Here is a 16446-nt window from a genome sequence, read left to right as displayed (position 1 = left end):
TTATTAATAATAATAATAAGAGAAAAAAAAAACCGAAAAATTTAAATTAAATTTCTAATAATAATAATAATAATAATAATAAATTAATCACCACCACCACCATTCACTCACTCACTCTTATTCCCTCAATCACTCTTTTTTACCACACGCGGGAATAAAGAAAAACAAACACACGATGTTGCCTGATCCTCCTCTAACCATCACCATCGCCACCATCACCACCGCCACCACCACCACCACCGTGACAAAACGATCCCGATGGACATTTTTAGATTCTCTCCTAGGGAAAAAATAAAAAAATCGTATAAATTTTCATTTCATCACACACACACACACACACACACACACACATCCGGGAGATTCTATTCAATTTTGGACCGTAATGTCGTCGCATAGAGGTCGACACTTTACATGAGAAAAAAAAATTTTTTTTTTTTTTTCTTTTCATTTTCTTCTTCTTCGTACAACAACAACCTTCCAATACAATCCTTTTCTCTTACGTCACAAACGTTTATTTTTCCCATCATTATTATCATCTTCATAATTTCGGGGTTAAAAACCTCCTCGATGAGGGTGATTTACTGATAATAATGATAATCCCATTACGAAGGGAAAAAAATGTCGAATTTGTATTGAAACCCTCAAACACACACACACACACACGCCCCCACCTTTCGTTCGTTTTAACGTATGTATGTAAAAAAAAATCAATCAATTTACTATTACGTAATTAATTTTAAAATGTAAACATATTATTATTATTATTATTATTTCATTTCATTCTTTCGACGTAACCGTTTTAATTAAGTCGTTATTTTTTTTTATAAAGAAGGAATGGTTAACATCAACGTAAGGAAACATGAATTTTGAAAATAGAAACAACAACAACAACAGCAGAAACGATTACGATGATGATGATGATGATGATACTACAAAAAGTGGAAAATCATTAAACATAGCAGTTATCGGTGGGGGACCGGTAAGATTTAAAAAAATTTTTTTCAACGGTGTAATCAAATGAAAATTTTTTTTTTTTTCGTCTGCTACAATAATTATTTACAGGTGGGATCGTTATGTGCTTGTTATTTAGCTAATCACGGTCATAAAGTTTTCTTATACGAAGGACGAGAAGGTAAATTATTAAAAAACGTTCGAATTTGTTTAGATTTTCTTTTTGGAACTTTTCCCGCATTTTCGCACGTACGTTTTAGATATCAGAACGACGGAATTATCAAAAGGACGTTCGGTTAATTTAGCAATATCGGCAAGAGGTAGAGCGGCATTGAAAAAAATCGGTTTGGAACGTGAAATCATTTACGAACACGGTTTACCAATGATCGGTAGAATGATACATGATAAAAACGGTACGAAAAATATTATACCATATGACGAAGTCGGAAAACAGGTGAGATTAAACAGGTCCCCCCAAAACCAACCCCCCCCCTCCCCAAAAAAAAAAACCAAACGAAAAACCAAAAACAACAACTTAATCATTATTATTATTAATTTTTTTCCAGTGCATATATTCATCGAGTAGAAAATACGTTAACGAACTTTTACTCACGGGTAAATCTATCTATTAATAATAATAATAATAATAATTTTTTTCGATTCGATTAATCGAATTTTCTTTTGCGACAGCTGCCGAAAGAGAATTTAACGTTATGACGTCATTTAAAACGAAATTAATATCGTTGGATTCGAAAAAAGGAATAATGAAATTTACAAGGTAGCGTAATAATAATTAATTAATTATTATCATTTCCGGTTATTTCCATTTTTCCGTTTCCGTTTTTTTTTTCTTTTAGAACGGACACGAATGAATTTTTCGAAACAACAGCGGATGTTATAATCGGTGCCGATGGTGCTTATTCGACGGTTAGAAAAGAATTTTTAAAACATCCAATGTTTAATTATAGTCAAGAATACATAGAACACGGTTACGTCGAACTTTCCATACCGCCCGATATACACGGTCAAGTAAGAATTGCTTACGTCACGTTTTAGAAAATAAAAAAAAATCATAGAGTAATTAAACGCGATCGTTTTGTTTTTTCCTACCCCCCCTCCTCCCCCCCCGAATAGTTTTTAATGGAGCCTAATTACTTACACATTTGGCCAAGAGATACGTTCATGATGATAGCACTACCAAATCGTGATAAATCTTGGACCGTAACACTTTTCATGCCATTGAAAAATTTCCAAGAATTGAAAAAACCGGAAACGTTGTTAAAATTTTTCCAAATTAATTTTCCGGATGCTTTGAATTACATGACGGAAGATGGTTTGATTCGGGATTATTTTTCAACCGTTCCATCACATCTCGTTTCGATAAAGGTAAATTTTCTTTTTTCTTTTTATCGTACCGGAAATGAAGAAAAATATATTATTAATATTATTATTCGTTTCAGTGTAATCCGTATCATTTAAAAAATAAATTATTATTAATAGGAGATGCTGCTCATGCAATGGTACCATTTTTCGGTCAGGGAATGAATGCCGTGAGTATTTCCTTACCATCCAGTTTTGCCAACTTTTGAAATTTATTTATTTGATCCTTTTTATTATAGGGATTCGAAGATTGCGTACTTTTAGAAAATCTCGTAACCAAATATAAAAGTGATTTTAATTTTATCATGCCTGAATTTTCTAAAACAAGATGTCGTGATGCTGAAGCCATTTGCGATCTTGCCATGTATAATTACATCGAGGTGATGGATCATCTTTTTTTCTTTTTTTTTTTTTTTTTTTACTTTAATCCTCTCGGATAAATTTTCTTTTCTTTCTTTTCTTTTAGATGAGATTTTTAGTTAATAAAAAAACATTTAGACTTCGTAAAAAATTAGATAACGTTCTATATAAGATTTTTCAAAATAAATGGCTACCTTTATATAATTCCGTCACTTTCACAGATATGAATTATTCCAAATGTATTGAAAATCGTAAATTCCAGGATAAGGTAATCAATCAATCAATCATTATTATTATTATTATTTCTCTATTTTATTTGTTTTCTCTCGTGTGATTAGAATTCTAAGGATTTTAGTTAGTAGTTTAGGGATTTGGAAAATTTGTTCATTTTTTCCTTTTTTTTTCCAGGTCATCCATTGTACGACGACGATTTTAATGTTTGCAAGTTTGATTTTAATTATAATTTTCTTTTACTACAACATATAAAATAATTAAAATTTTATCCATGTGAGTTTTTAAAAAAATAAAAAATAAAAAATACAAAAAAAAATCATTTATTACGTGTGACTGCCATTTTTCTTTTTTCACCAAGTAAAATTAATTTTTTTTTTTTTTTCATATAAATTTTTATAGTTCGTGTTTGAAGATTTTTAAAATTATCCCGATTTTCTTATCCCATTCTAACATTTCCCTGGACTTTTAATTTGGACGAGTTTTTCCGACGGGGAAAAAAAAAGAAAATTCATGCGATTATCAAATCCGTATCCGGTTCTTCCAAATATTTGTGTTTTTCTTCATCAAACAATTTTATTATGTCTTCTATGAATCTTCTATGTAAACCTTCAACATCTTCTTCCGTCGGATTTTCAATTTTATCAACAGGAATGGGTTTTCCGACTGTAAAAAGAAAACGAATCGTCATCGCGAAACAAAGACAAAGTTTTTCCGCGCGTGTGTGTGTGTGTGTGTCACGCACTTACCCACGACCGTGAGCGGTAATTTACGTGGAATGAATCCTTTGTAATCGCCGAAGATTCCCTTTCCGAAAAAAATTATCGGTGCGATTCCGGTCAATTTTTTAAACCACATTTGAAATGAATTCATCCAGGGATGACCGTCAAATTTAACCTGTTTGAATATATCTATTTCTCCGAATGAAAAAACCGGAACGAGAGGAGATCTAAAAGGAAAAAAGGAAAATTGAACTTTTTCTTCTTATACGAAGTAAGTGTCACGATGTTATTTCTTAATCTTCACGAACTTTATTCTCACCCATTTTGCAAAGCGATCCTACAAAATCCTTTTCTATTTTTCAAACAAAGTTTATATTTTCCCGGTTCTGTGTAAAGTGATTCCGCAGCTCCACCCACGATGAGCGTGGCCGAATAACCTTTTTTCGGATTGCTCAATATCCAATTTAGACTTTTACGGGATGCTGCGACTCCTCCGCAAGCGAAAGCAACTTCTCTCAAAAGTGGCATTTTAAAATTCACTTTCAACGTGCATATGTGCGTTTTGATACCTTCGAATACCTTTTCGAAATTCAATGCATCCGTTCCGAAAACCAAAAGTGAACTCATTGACATGATGCCGTGTGGAAAAACGGCAAATAAATAATTTTTATCCGTTGGCAAATCGACTTGTTTCACCAATTCAACCGGAAAATAATCTTTCATGTATTTAAAAAATTTCAATTCTCTCACCCATTGAATCCTGTAAAAAACGGGAAAATTCATTAACGAATATTATTTTTCCCATTCGCCCCCCCTCCCCCCACCGACCCCTTTCTCACAACTTTATACCTTCTACCTCCTCTCTCGCAGGTATCCCTATCCAAATATATCCATATCAAATAAGCTAAAAACAGGTATCTCGCCACGATGTAATGATAAAGCAAATATGACGTCACCATTAGTAAAACAGGACCGCAAGACATCCAAATTAAAACTGATAATGTTTCCATCCATTTTCCATTCGGTAAATGTAAATGTCGTTTAGTTTTCAATAATGGTACGTTGCTTTTAATATTTTTAAGTATTCTGAAATGAAGAAAAAACGATCACAAAATATTCTAGAAAAAAAAACGTGGAAGAAGAATTCATGATAAACGTATCGTTCTTATCAGTTAAATATCTATCTATTGATTACGTCACGACGATTATTATTATTTTCTATAATATTTTCTCGACCCTTCTTTTGCAAAAAAATTTTTACTATTAATCTTAATAATACTCACACTAAAATATTACTGTTATTCTTACTTCCGCTCCTGTTTCTTCTCCTACCACCACCACCACCACCATCACCATCATCATCTATTAAATTATTCATCGAATCTATAATAATAATAATAATAATAAAATGTGTTAAGTAAATGTATCGATTAGATTTAAAACTATCAATAATAATTAATTTTTAAACGATAAAAATCAATCGATCGATCGATAGATAGATGTGTCACCTTTTAATGATCAACAACGACTCACCTTAATAATAATAATAATAATAATCACTTCGCGATTATTTTATTTATAATAAAAAGCCTAATTTTTTTTTTCTTTCCTTTTTTATCTCATGTTTCTCATTGCATTGTTCGTTTGCATTTTAATAAAATAAAAATTATACGTATTTATATATGTATATATAAAATTTCACTATTATTATTATTATTATTATTATTATTATTATTATTAACAATGAAAATTTTTTTCATTTTTTACATTTTTTTTTTTTTTATCGTTATCAAATCATCGTTATATTTCGTTTATACTACTTTCATACAACAAACGAACAACGTAACAAACAACAACAATTATATAATAATAATACTAAAAAATTCGCGTATATTTATATATATATATAATGTATATAAAAGGCACATTTAACTTTAACAAAATAAAAAAAATAAAAAAAATCTTTTGTTTGTTGTTGTTGTTGGATTTTCTTTAACAACAAACATAACAACGAAAACATAACGGAAGGAAAGAAAAAACGCGAATTATACCCACACGATAACCGTGAAAGCTAAGTACACATTTTTTTATAAAAGAACCGAAAATGACAGTTGCGACATTTTTTTTTTTACTTTTACTTTTTTTTCCACACGGTAATTATTTAAACACGACGACGATTCTGACGAAAATAAATATTTAAAAAAACTTTCTTTTTATCGATAAAGGAAATAAAAAAATATATTTTTATCCGTTACGGGGCACTCCGAGGTCGTCTGCTAATTATTCGTTTTTTTTTTTTTTTTGTATGTTCAAAAAAAAAATGTCGCACTATCTACATACATTCACGCATAATCTTTTCGTTCTTCATCTTATTTCCCTAATTATTATTATTATTATCGGTCGCGTTATTCGAGCGACAATGTCGCCAAATCATTTTACAACATTGGAAGACTTTGACAAAACGATTGGTTGTTATTTCGACTCCATATTTTTTACGATTTGTTTGTTTGTTTGTTTGTTCTTGTATCAGTCTAAATCAATATGGCGGCGTTTATATTTGAATCATTTTTCTTGAGCAAAAACGTTTTTTTTCTTTCTTTCTTTCTTTCTAAAGGAAAACTTAACAACGATTTAAATATTATAAATAAAAAAAAATTCATAACGTACAAAAAAACAATTACGTCACAAAAAAAAAAAGGAAAAACAAAACAAAAACTTAAACTAATCGATTATCAAATTCGTTTCTTTAGCATTTTCGATGTATTTGTGCTTTTCGGTTTCGAATAATTTTTCCAATGATTCGATAAATCTCGAATGAAGATCATCGATTTGTTCTTGACTCGGTTCGTCGATTCTTTCGACCTCGATCGGTTTTCCAACTGAAAAACAACAACAAAAATCAAAACCATGCGTGCGAATAAGGCGGGGGGAGGGGGAGGGGGAAAAAAGAAAATTTCTTTCTCACCGACTACGTTCAACGGTTTCTTATGAGGCATGAGTCCGAACTGACCGTGAAAAATCAACGGTGCCACACCCGTGGCTTTTTTAAATTGCATTTGAACCTTTTTCAAAAAGCTACCCTCGGAAAATGTCACTTGTTCGTAGAGGTCAGGTTCTCCAAAGGATATCGACGGTACGAGAGACGCACCGTTCTTGTACGCGATCTTGACGAATCCTTTCCTCTGTTTTAAATTTATCTTGTAGACACCGGGTTGAGAATAAAATGCTTCTTGTGCTCCTCCCACCATCAATGCGAGTGCCGTACCTTTTTTTTTCTTGTTGAAAAAATGATTCAAACAAGCGGCCGAAGCCGGAAGAGCACCTGAAATGACGCACGCACGCACAAATCAAATAATTTTCCCAAAGATTTATCATAACTTTTATGAAGAAAATTCGTTTACCTATGAGAAAACAATACTCTCGAAATATCGGAAAACTAAAATGTTGTTCGAGAGTCATTATGTTACACGTCAAACCCGGGAAAAGTTTTTCGAATCCACCGTAATGAGTTCCGAAAGCGCTGAAAGATCCCGTGCTCAATATTCCGTGTGGAAAACCGCATATGAGATAATTTTTATCAGGTGGCAAATCCGCCGTTTTATGTAGGGTCACCGGAAAATAATCGTTGTGATATTTCCAAATTTTCCATCTTCGAACCCATTCGCTGCTGTAATTATAAAAAAAAAAAATCAAAATCGATTCGATTCGATTGAAATCGATTCATCGATCGATCCATCGATCCATTGCGCGACGTCATTCGTCTCGCAAGGACGATGCCACAGGCAAACAACTTACCTTCTTCCGCCTAAAATAACGGATTTCCTGTCGTAGTACATCCAACCGAGGTACAAAAGAAACGGATACCTTGTTATAGGTACGAAAATGAACAGTATTATCAATATCGGCCACCCGAATGAAAACCACAGTATTAAAAAATTCATGTAAAAAAAAACCGTTACGTTTTGCAACCATTTCTCAAGAGTTTCGCTCCACTGTAAATCTTTTAAAAAATTCATTATTATTATTATTATTATTATTATTTGGAGGACGGTTATTAGAAAATTCTAGAATCCGACGATAACGACGACGACACCTGTAACAACATTAACAAAAAAAAAAAAAAAAAATTATAAAACGTTTGCACGACAACAACAACAACGACGTGTACAACAAACTTTAAACTACCACGAAAATATTTTTTTAAAAATAATAAAAATTTTCAAATACGTTCGAATGATACAAAACACACGCTCATACTCCTAACAAACACAAACACAAACACGGTCATACCATACAAAGTTCAAAGTTTAAATTTGAATTAAAATTTAATTTTTAACAAACACGAGTATGGATTTTCATAAGTATAATCTTATCGATTTCAATACCTATCATTCATTATCATCATTTATTATCATAATAATAATAATAATAATTTCGGTCGAGAATCTTTAACTAAAGGGAAAAACAAACAAACAAACAAACAAACCAAAATCAGGCTTGTATCGAACGAATGTTTAAAAAAAAACGGGATCGCGACGAGTTTTTTTTTTTTCATGAGTTCAACGAATATGCGTACTACTCCTTACCTCCTCTCGTTTACCTTTCAGGTATACAAATACCTAAAAAAACCTGATTATTAGTTTGATTTTTTAAACCTTCTTCTTCTCTTCTCGTTTTTTTTTTCTTATTCGTTTGTAACACGTCAATTTCAACATTTTCGTGTTGTTGTTGTTTAAGTAATAATCGTGAATCGATTAACATATTCAATTAACTCTCCTTGCATGATATTAATAATAATATTGTGCATTGTATTATAAGACTCTCTTACACAACAATCGTTTGTCTATACAAACAAACGACGATTTGTGATAAGATTGATAACAACCCAACCGTTAATCGTTTTAACATCAAATAAATTACTTACGGTAAAAAAAAAAAAATGAAACAAACAAACAAAAATTTTTTCCTTTTTTTTTTTTTTTTTTTTTTTTTTTTTTGTTTATCACTCGAACATAACCGACCGTAAAAAAAAATTAATAAATAATTTAATTAATAAATAAATAATAATAATAATTAATAAAAAAAAAAAATTTTCTCACGTGTAAATAATTTTCAACAATTATTAAAATCAAACTGTTTTTCAACGTGAATCGACACGCTTTTAATAATTTAGTTCAACAAACGACAACAACAACAACAACAACGAGGCATTAATTACAGGTGTCGTTGTCGGTTAATAGAAATATTATTTATTTATTAATAAAAAAAAAAAATTTCTTTTTTTTTTCCTGGTTAAAAAACATTAAATTAAAACAAAACAAAAATGTTTAAATTTACAAAGTGGGGGAAAGAGGGGGAGAAGGGGAAGGGAAGATAGGGAAGCAAAGGGAACTTTCCAACATGCTTTCTCCCCTCCCTCCACTCTCCCCCTATAATAAAAACAAAAACTTGGCTTTTGAATGAGACACATAAAAATTAATATATATATATATATATATATATAAATTATTTTAGTAAATTTTTTTTTTTTTAAATTTATAACAAAAAAAATTTTGTAATGGTGAACTTTCGTTTAAAACAAGTTCTAATTTTTTTTGTTAATTAAGTAAATCAAGTCAGAAATGATGATTGTTTATTATTTAAAAGGCATTGCTTACATAAAAAATTAGCATAATCATCACAATAATAATAATAATATTTATTATTATTATTTCGAATAAGTAGGAGAAAACCCAATTTCATGTGTGTATGTGTGTGTGAACCATAATCGATTCCTCATTCGATTTGGTCAATAACAAACCGAATGAGTTTAAATAATGTTATAATCATGTCAGTAACAAAACAACCAGGTATGCTTAATATTTATAACAATCGACAAACAATTTTCTAATTTTTTTTACTTCTTTTAAATTTCATTCGACATCATGATTGATTTACTTAATATAATTATAATGTCATTAATTACTTAATATAATTACTATTATTATTAATAAGATGAAAAGAAACACTTGCACACACACATTCGACAAAAAAATTATTAATGATAATAATAATTATACATACATGAAAATTATTTCAAAATCAATTTAAAATTTTTTCAAATGATGTGAAACACAAAACTTTTTTATTAGTTGTAATGGTGCAGGTGCAAATAATAATAATAATAATAAAATGTAATGAATGACATATGTTTAATAATGATTTTATTATTATTATTATTAATTGAAAAATTAAAACATGTGTATATATTTCTCACCACATTTTTTACTGTTAAACTTAAAAAAAAGAAAAAAATTGCTACTGTTAGTGTGTGTCTGTGTGAGTGTGTGCAAGTCGAAAACGTTCGAAATCCGTTAAAATTTAAAAAGGAGAAAAAAAAAGATGACGATGATTATAAAATTTAAGTTAAAATTAAATTTACTCACATTAAAAATGAATATATGTATATAAATATCAAATATTATTGAGAATAATACGATCCAATCGATGTTGTAGATATTTTGGGATCATTTTGAAAAACCGAACCACTAACTCCATCTTAATAAATTTTCGGTTGGCGGTTATCACGTGATTGTCGTCTCATACGAGTAAGAATAATAATGATAATTAAAATTCGTTAAATTTTCTTTTTCTTTTTTTTTTTGTCACGACCTTATTACTTAAAGGGTCGTAGTAATTTTAATTGTCTGTATATTTTCATTCATTAACAATTATATTCTAAAACGTCTTAAAAATTTTTAAAAAAAATCATACTTTGCACGGTATAAAATAAGAAAAAAAAAAAACCTACACGTAACGTGCCCACACGAGATATGTTTTAATATGGGTAAAAGTAAGTAATGGCGGATTCAGATGAATCGAATGAGAGAGAGAGAGAGAGAGATAGAGAGAGGTAGACAGAACATTCTGTGCAGAATAATTTCAGGAACTAATGATCAACCAAAAATGGCGATGAGTAAAAAAAATTTTCTTATAAAAAAACCAATTAACGTTTTGTTAACTTAACGTATTCACATATCATCTTACGATAAAATCACGTACAATTTTAAACAAATAAGAATAGAGTTTCGATAGGTTTAACATACGTTTCAGGTTCATTATAAAAGAAAAAAAAATGAAAAAGGTACTTTTCATTTTTTACCGTAATGGGTTATTCAAAAAATTTCAGTTCGATTTTTTTTTTTGTTTTAAGTCGACCGTTTTTTTTTTTTTTTTTAATTTTTATATTTTTTTGTGTGTGTGTGATTCAGGTAATAATTATTAATAATTTTATAAATAATTTATTGTTTTTTATTATTTGTTCGTTATTTAATTACTTACGATAAGTATCATGGTAGTTAAATAGAAAAAAAAAGGAATATTTATTCCAAGGTCGACGAACGTGATTTTTGTTATATTTGTACAAACGATTCGTATAACAAACAATTAAAAAAAAAAACGAAAAACGTTTTCAAAATGTCGTCGTCGTCATAACCGAATATTATTATTACATTCGATTATTATTTACCGTGTTAAAAACTTATTGAAAACCTCTCGAAAGCCTGTACAAAAAAAAAAAAAAATGACAAAGAACGTCGTCACGATCGAGCGACATTAGGCAAAGTGTTTCATGTCGGAATCGTAGTGTTGTAAGTAATTGTTAGTAACGGTCAAAAAAAAAATTTTCTGTTTTATTTTTGCGAATGTAAAACTGGATTAATAATCCTTTCACCTTTCGGATTATTTCCAAACGAGGTACAAAATTTATTATTATTCTTATATATATAATCTTATAAACCTTTCTTTTCTTTTCATCGTGTTTTCACGACGAAAAAAAAAGGGAGACATATTTTGTTACCCGCGCCATTTTTATCGAAAAAAAGAACGTTCGAGAACAAGCGTTTGAATTTTTGTAACGGTCGAAACTCCTTTGACGTCATAAATTTTTTTTTGTTCTTTTTTTTCACACACAATTATATCACAATCATTTTTATTAAAATAATTTATTTTACGTGCTAGAAAAAGATAATTTTGCGTGTGTGTGTGTGTGTGTAATTAATTAAAAAATTATTTAAAAAGATAAAGATAAAGATAAAAAAGTGACTTTTTTTTTTTTTTAATTGTTATCGAACGAAAAATTTTTTTGTCGACAATATGGCGTCGTTTTGAATATTTTTCAAAATGACTACCCTATTAGTAAGTAATTCGATTAATAAAAATCAATATTAATCGTTTTATTGTCGATATTTTCTTTTTATCTTTATTAAAAAAGTAAAATCTTATTTTTCAATTTGTATTCCGTATGCGTATATATAAGTATTCGATACGAATATTAATAATAATAATAATACGTTTTGCTTTTAATTCGTACGTTACGAATCGTTTTTTTTTTTTTTTTTTTTTTTTTAGGCAAATACGTAATAAAATAAGCCGCGATGTAATTTTTTTGTCTACGTAAGTTAAAAATTTTAACATGTCGAAGAACGTTTTTTAACGTATTGTTCTTTTATATATATAAAAAAAAAAAAAGAAAGGATTTTGACGTGTATACGCGAACGGTTTTTTTTTTTTTTTTAAATTTTTTTTTCTTAAAAAGGTAAAAATAATTTTTTATTTCGATTTGAAAAATAAACGCGTTAACCTTCTTGAATTGTGATTAAAAAAAAAAAAAAAAAAATTATTGCGCACATTACGAACGACAGCAGGAAACGTTAGATTACAAAACCGTTACAGGTAATTTTATTATTATTATTATTATCATCATCATCGTGATGATCGACGTAATCGTACGCCATCCATGTTTTTTTTTTTTTTTTTTCAAATGATTTCGAATTTGATTTTATCATTATTATTATTATTAACGAATAGATTTACGTTCGTATTAAATTTGAAATAATTTTTTTTTGACTATCGATAATAATAATGACGATGATTTTTTTTTCGTCAAAATAATAATAATAATAATAATAATAATAATAATAATAATAATAATCGACTCCAAAATTTTTTTTTTTTTATGTTTAAGATTGTTTTGAACTTTGAGAAATTTTTTTTTTTTTCCGTTTTTTGTTTTTGTTTCAACAAAATCCGATTCGTTTTCTTACCTGTACGCATACGTATCGAACAAACAAACAAACAAACGAGCAAACAAACAATCGTACGAAATTCAAATTTTTTTTTGTTTTTGTTTTCATTACTCTAATTCGAGTCGGTTGTAATTTATGATTTTCTCGCTGTTTGTATTTGTTTTTTGCAGATGAAATTACACGAATTAATTATTTTTTTTTTTATCAATACCGGTACCTGGGAATAATAGTAATAATAATAATAATAATAATGATAATGATAATAACTGGCACCTGTCACATCCGGAATATCCCCCTTCGAATCGTGCCTGTTGTCCGTGTGTCATATCCTGAATAATTCATCGATAACCCTCCCCCCCGACATCACCCTACCCGTTGTATATCCGCTTATTTTATTCCCTTAAGTTCCGGTTTATAATCCGTTATTATTATTATTATTATTATTATTATTATTATTATTATTATTATTTCTGAGAGATATTCGTGGATTAAATGATTTTTTAAACAATAATCTCAATAATCGACGACATTTTTTTTTTTCTACCGTTTGAAATGAGTAATTTGTAATTTTTAAAATAAACGCTAATCAATTATTTATCGATTCGCGTTAATTATTATTATTATCGTTGTTGTTGTTATAACTGTGACGTCATAACCGTTTTTTTTTTTTTTTGTAAAAAGTCGTTACGAATTTGTTTTTTTTTTTTTTTTTTTTTTTTGCGCGCGCGTGTGTGTGTGTGTGCGTGTTTGAATTATACACGAAAGAGAAAAAAATTTTTTTCGTTAGGTTTTGTTGGTTGTTGGTTGTTTTGTTTCTTTCAGTTCACTGACGTCTCTCGGTTGTTACATCATTCTATTACGATTATACCATTTGAAAAGAAATTTCTCATGGACTAGTTTTTAATAACGAATTCATTTCTCGGTTCGAAAATCAGATGTAAACGTGAGTTAGGTTCTCGATGATGATGATGATGATGGTGATGGTGATGGTGGTGGTGAAGAAGATGGTTGTAAGCCATCATTTAAATGTTTAAAACATTGTCTAAGGATTGATAAGATGTCGAAGGAAACCATGTCGGTTAACAAATTCTCAGACATTTTATTCTTTTACGAATATAACACGAAACAACCATCACCATAATCATCATCATCATCATTATCAACATGATTAACCAGAAGCGAATCATATAGAGTAGTAAAACTTGTGCCATTAAAATAATCGGCAAGACGAGACTGTAAACAATAATTGTTGATGCTGGCTAATTCCAGAACCCGAAGGAAGGATAAAGAAAGAAAAAAAAGATGGAGGAGTAGATTTTTCTTCTTTCTCTCTCTCTCTCTCTCTCTCATTCAACAACGATTTTGTTTAATAAAAAATTTATTTTTTCGAACGAGTTTTTTTCTTATTTTTATTTTTATTGTTTTTGTTGACTTTGTACAACGCTCGACAAGTTCAACATCCTTAAAAATTTCGCGGTTAAGATCATTCAAGTGTAAAGTATATCGGTTTTGTATTTCCTCTTTCATTACCGTCTAGATTTTTTTTTTGTTTTAGGGATTATTCGTATTTCATAGTGAAGTAACTATTCAGAAAGATAAATTTTTACGGTTGGTAATCAAATCCATTCTTCCGACATTGATGATGGCACGTAGTACAAATTTAAAAAACAAAAACCACCACCGGATATTCATCGATCGATCGATCGATCAGAATTATTCATTCTCCATTTTTTTTTCTTCTCGCACGTTCCATCGATCATTTCTTTCTTTTAAAATAATTAAACTCAACACACACACACACTCACACACACGTGCAGACGAAATTGATTTTTTTTTTTTCCCTACATTTGCAATTACGTAGGTTTTATTATATCTTAACGCTAATAAAATAATAATAATAATAATGGAGTGAAAGTTTAATTTTTTTTTTTTTTTACTAATTTCCGGATATCGAAAAAAAAAAAAATTTAATTTAAACGAAAGGTTTTCTTATTTTGTTTTTTTATTTTATTTTAAATTTAGAATTTTTTGTTTGTGCATGTATCGATTGTTTGTTTGTTTTTGTCGAATCCGCAACTGTGCAAAATTATTGCGTAATTAGGTTTAAAGAATTAAAATTGTTTGAATGTGAAAAAAAAAGAAAACTTTTGAAAGCTTTTGTTTGACTTCAAAAAGGTAAAAAAAAAAAATGCGAGCGTTTGTAATTTATTTTTTTTCTTTTTGCAAAGTTTGTTGTTATTATTATTATTATGGTCACTCTTGAACACGACAAAATTTTTATTTGTCGGGGTTTTTAAGCATTTATTCCAGGTTTCTACCCGATTCCTTAGGGATAAACGCTCGAATTTCGTTGGTGCTATTTATTGAGTATTTTCCGAAGAATGTGGGCCGTCCCCCATAGTGCGATTTCCTGGATGGTTTCTTCCTTTAGGTTCTTCAAAATCTTCTTTAAATTTCCTTTTATTGAATGTGGCATGGGTCCCCCTGATGCTCCCACGATGACCGGAATCGTTTCTGTTTTTACTCTCCACATTTCTATATTTCAACCTTTTGTCTGCTTCTTTGGCTGTCTGGTTGTTTTTCCCATTGGTACGAATACCTCAATTAACTTACACCATTTTTCCGCATTATGCCTGAGGATAATATCCGGTTTGTTGGCTGGCACAGTTTTATCAGTGTAGATTTGTTGATCATGCAGAATCGTGCATGGACCCACTGTCGTAACAGGGCTTGTACCATTCTATGGCTAGTTCATTCATTCCATATTTGCGACAGATGTTCCAGTGGAGATATGTACAGGTTTTATTGTGCTTTTCTAGGTATTCATGTTTTGACAATATCGGACAACCGGAAATTAAATAATCGATGGTTTCCGACTGTTCTTGGCAAATTCGATACATTTCATCTTGGCGAATTAGTATTATTATTATTTTGTGACGCGAAACGTTTTGCATACGTTTTTATAAATCGATATATATATATAAAATATAATAAAAATAAAAAGAAGAAGAAGAATAGAAAAGAACAAATGATTTTTTCGTATTGTTTTGTGAAATGAATGCCGTGTGTGGTGTTTTTAATAATAAAAAAAAATAAATAGAGAACCTTGAAAAAATTATTATTATTATTATTATTATTATTATTATTATTATTATTATTATTTTATTGATATTATTATTATTATTATTTTTTACCATTGTGCGACATCGCGTTTTTGACGCTGACGTGATGAGTAAGACGAATACATTTTTTTTTTTTTTGTTTTTGAAGTTTTTAAATGAGGAAAAAATGTTTTTACACGGTACGTGAATTTTTCTTTGTACTTTGCGACAAACTAAGACAACGCGGCGTGACGGGCAAAGAATATGTGAAATTTCTTTTTAATAATAATAATAATAATAATAATAATAATAATAATAATAATAATAATAATAATAATAATAATAATAAGTGAAAGTCATTCCAGGCACGAAACGTACATACGTACGTACAAAAAAACGATTTCGTTGTTTAATACAAAAAAAAAAATCGACTAACGAATCAAAACGAAATAATAATAATAATAATAATAATAACGGAAAAGAAAATGAGAAATCGATACGAAAATACGAAAAAGAAAAAATTTTTTTTTTTTTTTTTAATATTGGCACGATTGTAAATTACGCGAATCCTCGCGTAAAATCGATTTCATTAAATTGTTCTGCGAGGTGATTTCAAAAAAATCAACATCGTTAGGG

The 16446-nt window shown here is 29.2% G+C and overlaps 4 protein-coding genes across 4 annotated transcripts; 1 reads left to right on the top strand and 3 right to left on the bottom strand.

Annotated features, from left to right (window-relative positions):
* Window positions 1–859: 859 nt before the first annotated feature.
* Phum_PHUM441230 (Kynurenine 3-monooxygenase, putative) lies at window positions 860–3050 on the top strand (the record flags this gene model as incomplete). Its single annotated transcript, XM_002429553.1, has 11 exons — window positions 860–979; window positions 1063–1132; window positions 1212–1405; window positions 1518–1566; window positions 1642–1729; window positions 1809–1980; window positions 2086–2337; window positions 2412–2501; window positions 2571–2711; window positions 2798–2959; window positions 3030–3050. 11 exons carry the CDS (start codon window positions 860–862, stop codon window positions 3048–3050), a joined length of 1359 nt encoding a protein of 452 aa, XP_002429598.1.
* Window positions 3051–3433: 383 nt separating this feature from the next.
* On the bottom strand, window positions 3434–4793 carry Phum_PHUM441220 (Diacylglycerol O-acyltransferase, putative; the record flags this gene model as incomplete). The annotated part of the gene is made up of 5 exons (XM_002429552.1): window positions 3434–3588; window positions 3672–3871; window positions 3964–4404; window positions 4494–4730; window positions 4777–4793. 5 exons carry the CDS (start codon window positions 4791–4793, stop codon window positions 3434–3436), a joined length of 1050 nt encoding a protein of 349 aa, XP_002429597.1.
* Window positions 4794–6365: 1572 nt separating this feature from the next.
* Phum_PHUM441210 (Diacylglycerol O-acyltransferase, putative) lies at window positions 6366–7660 on the bottom strand (the record flags this gene model as incomplete). The annotated part of the gene is made up of 4 exons (XM_002429551.1): window positions 6366–6523; window positions 6610–6966; window positions 7046–7311; window positions 7440–7660. The coding sequence occupies 4 exons, from the start codon at window positions 7658–7660 to the stop codon at window positions 6366–6368; spliced, it is 1002 nt and encodes a 333-aa protein (XP_002429596.1).
* Window positions 7661–7698: 38 nt separating this feature from the next.
* Phum_PHUM441200 (uncharacterized protein) lies at window positions 7699–8405 on the bottom strand (the record flags this gene model as incomplete). The annotated part of the gene is made up of 2 exons (XM_002429550.1): window positions 7699–7737; window positions 8274–8405. The coding sequence occupies 2 exons, from the start codon at window positions 8403–8405 to the stop codon at window positions 7699–7701; spliced, it is 171 nt and encodes a 56-aa protein (XP_002429595.1).
* Between the last annotated feature and the right edge of the window lie 8041 nt (window positions 8406–16446).

Source organism: Pediculus humanus, genomic scaffold (genome assembly GCF_000006295.1).
Source record: "Pediculus humanus corporis 1103172108212 genomic scaffold, whole genome shotgun sequence".
NCBI lineage: Eukaryota > Metazoa > Arthropoda > Insecta > Psocodea > Pediculidae > Pediculus > Pediculus humanus.
The sequence above is the reverse complement of the archived record's forward strand: the minus strand, read 5'-3'. Positions and strand labels throughout refer to the sequence as shown.